This window comes from Rhea pennata, chromosome 1 (genome assembly GCF_028389875.1).
Source record: "Rhea pennata isolate bPtePen1 chromosome 1, bPtePen1.pri, whole genome shotgun sequence".
Lineage (NCBI taxonomy): Eukaryota > Metazoa > Chordata > Aves > Rheiformes > Rheidae > Rhea > Rhea pennata.
Window position 1 is genome coordinate 125776752 of NC_084663.1, and position 10469 is coordinate 125787220.

Here is a 10469-nt window from a genome sequence, read left to right on the forward strand (position 1 = left end):
CCATGGCACATACAGTGTTACAAAGTAGAAAGCCATACCCTCAGTTTTGTTCAGTAAGCAAAGCAAAGGAAACTATTTGGCATTTATGAAAGAAAGCTCCTTCAGTTGCAGGAGCTTCTCATTTTGCATTTCCCAGTACAATCTCTGTGGTTCAGTGGTCCCTAGCATTACATCACCTCTACCTACTCCACTTATTCATTGGCCTTTCCTAAAATACCTGGCTATGTAGCAGCAGCCTATTAAAAGATCTGGATTATAGCAGGTCACGAGCTGGATGTCAGTATCATGCTGATGTTAAATGCAAACATCTTACTGAGCTGTATAAATAGAAGAACTGGAGGAAACATGAAGTTATCCCTCTGCTCAACTAAAAAGACCTGTGCCAAGACTGTGCACCCAATGTCTGGCAGTTTTCTGGAAAGGCTGGAGGGAATCTAAAGGAGTGCAACAAGAGTGACCAGAGGTGTAGACAACACGACACATGTAGAAAGACTAGAAGGATAAGAGTTGTTTGTTTAAAGAAAAGGTTAGGGGTGGAAATTATAACAGTCTTCAAATATTTGAAGATTTGCTGCAAAGAGGAAGAGAACAATTTCTTCTCAGTGCAATGCACATGACAAAGAATAACAGGCTTAAATTACAACAAGATACATTCAGAATAGGCAAGGCTTTCTAATAGTAAGGCTAACAAAATACTGCCTTAGGCAGCCCAGGCAGACCATAGAACCTCCCTCATCAGAAGGTATGAAGAACAGGTTAGAGAGATACTGTTAGGAATGATCCTGCTTAGATGACATATTAGAGGACCTCTTAAGGTCTACCTTAAGAGCTCTTAAATCTTAAGGTCATCTAATCTACCAGTCTTTTGATTCTGTGTTACCATTTTGACTGCCAAGATTGAGTAGATAAACTGTAGAAAACTGCCAATACAGAATATGCAATGCCCACCATTTTCCCACACTGACTCACTGGCAGAGGGCAGCTTAAAAAATTGTCTGACGCATCTTCTAGCCCCTGGCCCAAGTATGTTTAAGAACATCTTCCATTTCCTTGATATCAAAACCTGTATTTGACCAGTACATCCCAAACTCACCACCCTCCATTATGCTACTCACAATTAATCCTTCACCATCATAAACCACTGTGCCAGTGAGGGAATCAAAGTTTTCTGTGAAGAACATATTAGCCAGACAAAATAGCTAAATGCCTTGGACATCTAGAAGGTGTATTTACCTTCCATGATTAAAGATTTTTTTCCTTACTATCTGACATCCATTCAGTCTCACTGATGATGCTTTGTTCTTCAACAAGAGATACTAAGCCATTAAAATGAGGGATTCAGGGATGCTGATCTGCTGCAAAAACAGATTTATGGTTCTGCTTTCGGACATAATATTCTGAACTGAGAAGCACCAAATGACTCAGCAACAGCTTGGATTGCTATTAAGATACTTCTTGATCATGTTTCTCTTAAACAAAAATTAATCAATTCAGTTACTATCACCTGAAAAAAATCCTACAATATAGATAAGAAGTAATTGTTTTTGACAGAGTATTTTCCTTGAGCTCTGTTGTGAGGGGGTGGACAGAATGGTTACGCAGCGTGACACAGTGCTTAATCTCATGCTTGTCAATAGTTGAAGAACTGCATGACGGACACGGGCAAAGAAGCATTTTGACATACTGCCTCATCAAAAATGGTGACCTGATTGCATATATTGAACTCTGATTAAAAAAAGAAGGGGGTGGGGGGATTATGAACTTAGCTGACAAACAAGATCCCAATTTACAGCAAATGTCTTACACAATGTCTTGCTATGATGCACTCATGGCAGCAGAGCAGGCCCATGGGACTTAGCCATTTTAACTGCCTTTCTGCAAAGCTCCTCTGCTGCTTGAAAGCAGAGTTGACGGCAGCAGCATCTCTGCTCACTGGGCTCAGTAGCCACAGCCGTACAATACCTGCTCTGCATTTTTTACACAGCCTGTCAATAGAATGGAGGGTTGATTTTAAGACTGTCCAGCTGAATTAACAGAGAGGAAGCAGGACTTACTGCTTTAATGAAGGGAGAAGGAGAGAAGCAGATCATTTCTATATTTGAGCTCTGCTACTTTGGTGCATAGCTGTGCCCTGCTTTACATACAATTCTAATGCCCTAATGATGAGTATTAAACGACTACCGAGATACTTAAGGCTTAATTTTATCCCTCCATCTTAATGATGTAAAGTGCTGAATATGTTAGATTTTCACTGGTAATTTCTGTTGACCTCCTGTGTTCTTTTCTTCTTTTTAGAGCAGTTCAATTTTTTACATTTTAACGTCTTTAGCCTGGTAAGTAAGGTTTCCTAACAGCATTAGAGTTCGGGTTATATACTAATTTATATTATAAAATGCATGTAATAATAGAAAAATGTTAGTATCATAAGTACAGAAATGTTCATGAAAATATCCACATTTGCTTCCAGACAGCAAGCAGTAATCTCAGCTATGCCTTAGAGAAATACATTATGAAGTATCAGACACAATTTTGTGTTTGCTATTGGCAAGCACTGAATATAATGACAGTTAATGTGAGTACATGTATGAACCTAAACAAAGAGAATACGGTAACACAAGTGTCACAAACAAAAAAAAAGCGGACAAAAAAGTATTCTTCCTCAGCCTAGTGCAGTGTTTACTCCTCTTCCCCTTCCTTAGGCTGCTTTCTCCCTGCCCCTACTCTTCTGTAGAACATACTTCTTTTAAATCAAGTGCATTGGTCACCATATACACACCAGTTTGCTAGAAGACCTGATTTTAATTTTATTTTCTTAATCTCTCCTGCTCTAGGGTCTATATGATTTCTTGCCGTTCTTCTATTTACCTGTGAATTCTATTACTCCTCTCTAGATGTCTATTTTTATATTTTTTGCCTGTCTTTTACTCTTCTACCTTTTTCTCACTCGGTTCTTGCCTCTTATCTTCTCCTCTCACTTCAGCCTCTGTCAAACTTCATTTCTTTCCATGCCTTCACTGTCTCTCTGCCTTTCAGCACTCCAACATAGGCACATGCTCTGCTCACACTCTCTTTCTGTTACGCCATTCAGTGCTGCATGATACATTACTCTTGGTGTTAACTCCAAGGGTTAAGCTCTTAGTCCTTTGTGAGAACCACATCAAAAGCACCACGCCCTGAATCACTATTAGGCTTTGTCATGGATGCATATATAAATACCAGACATACATATCTGAAGATACACAGAATGATATCAAAGGGATCATTGACATACGTACAAAACATAAAATATAAAAATATAAAAATCATTAAGGTGATGAATTTGAAAAACTTCTTGTATTCTACCAAACTGACCATAAGTAACTAATGCTGTGAATAACACTAGCTGCCATCCCAAAGCTTACACCTCTGCCGAACATCTCCACTGATTCTTCAAGTGCTTGACAGCTCTGGCTGCTTCAAGAGATCAGACACCAGATATACTCAACAGGTCCAGAGTACTGAGTAGCACAGTGTCCACAAAAACACCCTCATTCTGACTGCTGTTTTTTGCAACTCAGATCTCATTCTTGAGCCCAGGAATGCTGCGAGGCAGTAGGCTCTGCTATGCAGGGCAGAAGGATGCTTTGATGGGCTTCTAGCAGGCTAAGGAGTGGTGCTTTTAGGGTGACCTAAAAGTTCTCTAGAGTGATGATAAGGAAGATGACTGAATTGGCCAGAGTTAAGAGTTAACTTCCAGAATGCGAAATTTAAAGGATTTAGGAGGATGGGAAACAGAGAAATCCATTTTGGATATAAGAGATTCCCCTGGATAAATATCTACTGCTTTTGTTAAATACCGATATTGTAACTTTGGTTCTGCATAGCTTAGGTTGCTTTTTCAGCAAAAAGATGATGCTGCATAGGCAAATATTTTTCACAACAGCACAAAGAAGTACAGAGAAACTTGACACTGTTTTTGTACAAAACTGTCCTTTTAGAAGACAAGAATGGCAGATTATTACCACTTGTCAGCTATAAACTGTCAAAATCCTTATTCCTGCAACAGAATATATGCGTACAGTTAAACTTTTGTCAATCAAACTCCCAATCCTGGCAGGATCCACTCGGAAAGGTCTGTATTACAATGCTTTCCACTGGCAGTTAAACAATACACTTCGAATTCAACATTTTCAAAACTAAATTCTCTATTTCTACAATTGGATATTCAGCTTTCACTGTGTAGAACTGAATCCATGTGGCCATTCGCTAGGTGACCCATGCTCAGAATCTGAACGCTAATTGAAAAAAAAAAAAAAGGCTGATGTTACCCGACTGAAGAGAAGTAGAGTAAGTCCTTCCATTTTTAACTCCTGATTTAATGTCACCAATTTTAACAAAATAATTCAAAATCTATCATAAGTGTGTGCTTTGGAAAACCATGGATAAAAGAATACACATTTAAATGAAGCAGGTTAAGATCAATAGCCTTTTATCTTTACATTTAAATTCTCCATGACCAAAACCTCACATCCACTCTGTGTAGTGGCCTATATAAAATGAAATAATGAAATCAGTAGAGTTCCAGCTAGCACCACAATATTTGACATTTCAAATACTGCAACATTTCACATAAACTGCCAAATTCTGCAGAGACAAAGTACTTTAATGGGCACAGATATAAAATGAGATCTGACCTCCAAGGAAAGCCCTTCCATTTCAGAGTTCAGTGAGATTAAAAGCCTGATGTGGGGACAGAACTTGCACTACAGCAGTAAGAGGTGTATCTCCTCAGTGGGCACTTTGCAGATGTCATTCAGACCAATCCATTAACTGTCTGTCACAAACACTACATTCAGCATGAATACCTTTACATTTAATTTTTAAAAGTCCCAAATGAACATGTTCTGGGCAGGTTTCAAGAAGCTCCTTCTTCTCTTTCAGAAAAAGAGATTGAAAAAAATGGGCCAAATATTGTAGAGAGGAGTAACCTACTAAGTGTTACATACTAGGCATAGAAAAGAGCCTGAGGAACAAGTCAGATCATCTAGAGATGTCTGAACAATTGAAAGAGAAGCACTGTCATTCACTTACATCTTCTCTCCCACAATACACTGCCTGCACCATTGCAGTCCCACGCACTGCATATGCAATGTGTTCCCCTGCCTTTTAAAATCAGTCCTGCCGCACACTTCCCTTGCTCTCAGATTTCCTTGCACTCAGGTCTCATGAAATTGCACAGCAGTGCTATGCCTCTTCTCATGTCCCAGACCAAGCTGGTCAGCCTGATGTGCAATCTTGTGAGGTCCCAGAGGAAGGAGGCTGTGGTAATAAACAGCAGCCAGGGCAGATACGCTTTCAGTCCGGGCCCTACAGTCAGAGCAGAAAAGAAGCCTCAGAAAGAGCACTGCCCTTCTGCAGCATCTCTGTGCACTGTGTGTCCCAATATATTGGTAGAAAAACATCAGGCTCATGCACTCACTGTAATAGGACAATCAGCTCAGAAACACACACCACATCGTGGCATCTTGTTGGTCTGAAAAGGAAACCAAGATGCCTCTCGGCCACGGAGGCAGAAAGCTCAGATAATGGCGTGAAAGACTGTAACACCTCTGCAAACTCTCAGTCACTGTTCCAGTGGCTCAGTCCAGGGAACCGCTCTGACCACGTGGCTTCCCTGTGTACTCATTCAGCAGACCACTACTGCAGTTACAGGCAAGAAAGGGTCTCTTAGGATGTCTGAAATGTAATTTAAAATTATTGTCCCTTTACTGAAACTACAGCATAGGACTGACATCCAAAATGCTGTTTTGCCTCCCATGTGGTGTACTGTTGTTGGGCATTACATCTTTTTTGCTGCATCTCAAAGCTAGTCAGTCAAGCCCGTAGGACCAGCCAGTTACTAAAAGAAAACCTAAGCTGTGCTAAAAAGCTGTAATGTCTTTGCAAATGGTGATGCAAGAAGCCATTTGAACTTCCACATCTCTTCCTCATTCATCTGACAATGACATTGCCAGAAGGAAGTGCAGCTATGAAGACACAGATCAACCAAGAAATGGGATAGAAACTTCACTGAGATAAAATGAGAAGAGACAATGCTATCCAAACAGGAGGATGGGACCACCATTCCAATGGGCTCTCACGACTGTTTGCACAAAGTGAGTGAACAGAATTAAAAGCAGGAGTGACAGATTTCTCCAAGGATGCACAATGAAGCAACACTAGAAGTATCAGAAAAAAAGATGCACCTAAAGAAGACAGAATGCAAAATAAAACATTCCTGAACACAGTGAGAACAGGGAGGTTAAGAAAAGTATAAAGTATATGCATCTTATCTTTTGTAGCAAACAAAAATGATACATTGTTTCTGCCAAACAACATTTTATCTATTTCTGTCCAGGAAGCACTGATTACACTGTAACAGAAATTAAAGACAGGATGAAAACAAACATCTTTCCTAATGCATAGCATCACTATGCATGATGAACGACAGGTCCTGTGAAGTCTCACCAGCTGAAGTAACCCTGACTCATGCAAAACCTTCCAATTGATTCATTGGGGAAAAATGTTGTATTAGCCTGAAACTCTGAAAATGAGCAGAATGGGAATCCCATCTTCACATGTGGTCAGCATTACTCAACAGACTGGATCCTTTAGGGCAGTCAGTTAACTTTCTGGAGAACGTGTTAAGCTTTGAAATATTTAGAGATTGTTAAGCCAGTAGCTGCAGTATGAGGGAATGAGAACTGAGCTAAACTGACACTTACTGAAATAAAGCAGTCTCCTCCCTCCCTTGCCCAGAAAAGACACCAAACCCACAACATAAACTGTAAAATTTGTTCAAGAAATCAGTTTTCAATGGCAATACATTTCTTGCATAATTAACTTCTTCAGAGGAAAAAACAACCATAGAAACAGCAGTGGCCATACTTCAAAATAAGGGATAGACTTCAGTTTGTGCTGGAAATGTTTGCACAGCAGCCTCAAAAAAGAACATGGAAAGAAATAAAACATACTGCAATGATCCAGGTGAGATTATACACAATCAAATCACAGAAGATAGCATTTTCTACTAGTTGGAGTCACAAGACATTGTTTCTATTCTAGGGCATACTTCACTTCTGTTTGACCTTGAGTAATAAATGATGTGTACCTGCTCTGGGCATCCATTTTTCCAATTTAAAAAGATGCAGGATCTGGCCTGGTGATGTGTTAACTAAAGTAATCCTGTATTAGAATGGGAACTCTCATCAGTAGATGCAAATTTTTCACAGGCATGACTACACATGGCCACAGATCATTATTATATTACAAAGAGCAAAAGAGAAAAATATTTTAATTAAAATTTCTAAAATTTTTATTAAAATTAAAGACTAAAATTATTTTTATTAACACTAAACAGTCATAATTGCTTTGCTTCTCCATTTCTTTCACTATGCACTTAAAATTACAATGTGATAACAGAATAAACAAATACTATGAAAGGATGTCTAGTTTACTGCTGAAAACATCAGCAGGAGGGCATAGAATTTGGATTCGGGATGTTCTGGGTGACTGTGTCCTATTGTGGCTGTGTCAAAATAACCCCCCCAAAAATTGTTCTCAAACCACCCACTAAAGGGATTCCGCAATACATGCAGACCTATGCTCAGCCATGGGGAAGTTTAACTCTTTATTTCCGCGTAAAGTATAACTCTTCAGCAAAGAAGCAAATGGAGAAAAGGGCTTTTCCCTTCTTTGCATTGCCTATCAGAAGGCATCAGGAGATTGCACCTGCCCTTGGAACTGCAAGGACTGTTTCATTGATTGCTTTAAAGGATGTAAGACAAACAGAAGGGGAACATAAATGGAGCTGCAGAGTCCAGGGTGCTATCTCATATAGCTGGCATATCACAATACCATCCTAAGCACAGACATGAGCACCAGAACAACTTGAACTACAAGGACAACTTGCACCTTTGTGCAGAACCTCGCAGACTGGTGCTGCTGCACCTGTGTGTAGGACTGGGGTGCATCTACCAAAAGCAGACTAGCCCTGAGTACTTGTGTGCTTTCCTCATGCAGAAAATGCTGCCAGAAAGAAAAGTTATGGTTATGTTATTCATAACACAACCATTTTACAGTTATGTTTCTTCGGACAGAATCCTGTCCAAAGAAACATTTAGCACTAATGTTTAGTACTGTAAGAATTTTTGTTTAAGGGAGTCAAAAAAATCAACAGATTTAACATTCTTCTTGCCTTTTCTGGATTTTCTGGACCCACGTCCTCCATTAAATGGATTTCCTTGGGCTCTGACTGCAATGACCAGTATTGGATCAGGCAGAACTCCTTGTTTTTACAGCATTTATTTACTTGTAGCAGTTGTTCCCTTTCCCAGGAGAAAAAGAAGCCAGAAGCTCTTGAACTTGGAAATCAGTGATTAAGAGAGGAAACAGAGATCGGATGTGACAAGAGAATAGAACGCAATATAAGAAATGCTTGCTCAGATACAGCACTGACCACTTGGTAACAAAAAAATCACAGCAAGCGGAATCAGCAGCATTAATTATTATCCTATAATCAGTGGAAGCCCTGAATTTTCAGCACTGACCAGGTAAAATCCTGACTACCAAAATCAACAGCACATTGAACCATAATCACATCTTACACTTGCAAAAGAACCCAGCTTCAAAGCACCAAAATATACAACACAGATTTCCAAAAGACTACTTGCCTCTGTACAGTGGGATCAGTAAGTCTGAGTGCCTCTGAAAATCTGGTTGTTTGCATGCAAAATATAACACAGTACCACTTATTACTATAAAGCACCTTATTCTATTTCAACCAATACTATTCATTTTCTTACCAACTTCATTTTATGGAAATATCCTTGAAAAGCCCAAGGTAATTCCTGCCAATAACTCAGTACCAGGCAACTAACTACTAATGCTCCCAGCATGCCTCCCCCTCCTCCCCCAGTGTGCCCTATTTGCAAGATCCTGCCTAGCAGAAGAAGCCCGTCCTGCATGCTTTGTGCCTCCCTGTTCTCGGCAAAAGAGGCTTCTTTATTTAGGAGAAGAATGCCATGGAGCCAGAGCCGCAAGAGAAAGGCGCCCTGGGACCGTGCTCCCTAAAAATGCCCCAAGACTGCAACCTGAAAAGGATTTTTTTTCTTCTTTTCTTCTTCTGAGAGCCTAAGCACCAGTGACTGCCCTGCGGTCACTGAGCGCGGGCAAGGGCGCTTCCCTCCCACAGAGGCCGGCGCGACGCCGCGGTGACAGGCGGCCGCGGGGCTCCCTCCCTCCGCCCCTCGCTCCGCGGCCGCCCTCACCTCCATGCCCAGGCGCTGCTTGAGCACCAGCGCGGCGCACAGGTAGCCGGCGCGGCCCACGAAGAGCTCGTCGGAGCCGCACTCGAGGAAGGAGAGCGGGGCGCAGACCTCGCACAGCTCCCGGAACTTGCCCAGCGGCCGCGCGAAGTCGGGCAGCCCCAGGGCGCGGTAGACCAGCGCCGCCACCGCGTACACCCCGGCGCCGCCCAGCAGGAAGGCGGCGCGGGTGTCGGCGTCCGCCTCGCCGCCGCCCTCCTGGTAGCGCACGCAGGCGTCCACGACGCGGCGGGCCGCCCGCAGGTAGGCCTCCCGCGACGGCGCAAAGAGCGGGCACTGCGAGACGTGGTACAGCATGTAGGCCACGCCGGCCACGCCGCCGTATAGCCCGCCCTGGCAGCCGCGGGCGCCGCCGAGCGGCGGCAGCTCCCGCAGGATCCGCTCGATGGTGGCCGTCACCAGCGGCACCGCCGCCTCCTTGCCCGGCGCCGCCGCCAGGCTGCCCTGGTAGTCATCGAAGCGGTTGGCGAAGCAGCGCTGGCTCGCCATGCCCCCGCCGGCGCGGCGCGGCGCTCTGCGCAGCGGGCGGCGGCGGCACGGAGGCAGCGGGGTCTGCGGAGGGAGGGAGCGGGAGGAGGAGGAGGGAGAGAAGCAGGGAGGGAGGGAGAAGCAGGGAGGGAGAGAAGCAGGGAGGAAGGGAAGGAGAGAAGCAGGGAGGGAGGGAGGGAGCGCGCGGGCGGCGGCAAGGGGGCGCCTCGCGCCGCCTCCGGCAGCCGTTGGCGCGGGCAGCCGTCGGGGCAGTAGCTGTTGGCGGGGGCAGCCGTTGCGGCCAGTAGCCGTTGGCGCGAGCAGCCGTTGGGGCCAGTAGCCGTTGGCGGAGGCAGCCGTTGGCGAGGGCGGCCGTTGGGGCCAGCGGCCGTTGGCGAGGACAGCCGTGGCCTTGTGAAGCGGCGGCTGCTGAATCACCGAAACCAGCGACGGGGGAGGGTGGGGGGAGACCGGCTCGCCGCCGCCTCCGCCCCCAGCCGCGCTGCTCCCGCGGCCGCGGGAGGACGGGTCTGTGGGGGACGGGTCTACCGCACAGCAGCCGCCCCTCGGCCCAGCCCCTGTCGGCTCCCCCCCCCCCCCCGCCTTTCTTCCCCCTCACCCCCGCCTCTCCCCCCGGAGGCGCCTTTCCAGCTGCTC

The 10469-nt window shown here is 44.4% G+C and overlaps 1 protein-coding gene across 1 annotated transcript in view; it reads right to left on the reverse strand.

The window, feature by feature from the left end:
- The window catches only part of LANCL3 (LanC like family member 3), a 31538-nt gene extending 21705 nt beyond the window's left edge, over positions 1-9833 (reverse strand). Inside the window, exon 1 of the mRNA XM_062574119.1 lies at positions 9288-9833. Within this exon, the coding sequence (XP_062430103.1) occupies positions 9288-9833 (546 nt within the window). The remainder of the gene's footprint in view (positions 1-9287) is intronic.
- Positions 9834-10469: the final 636 nt, after the last annotated feature.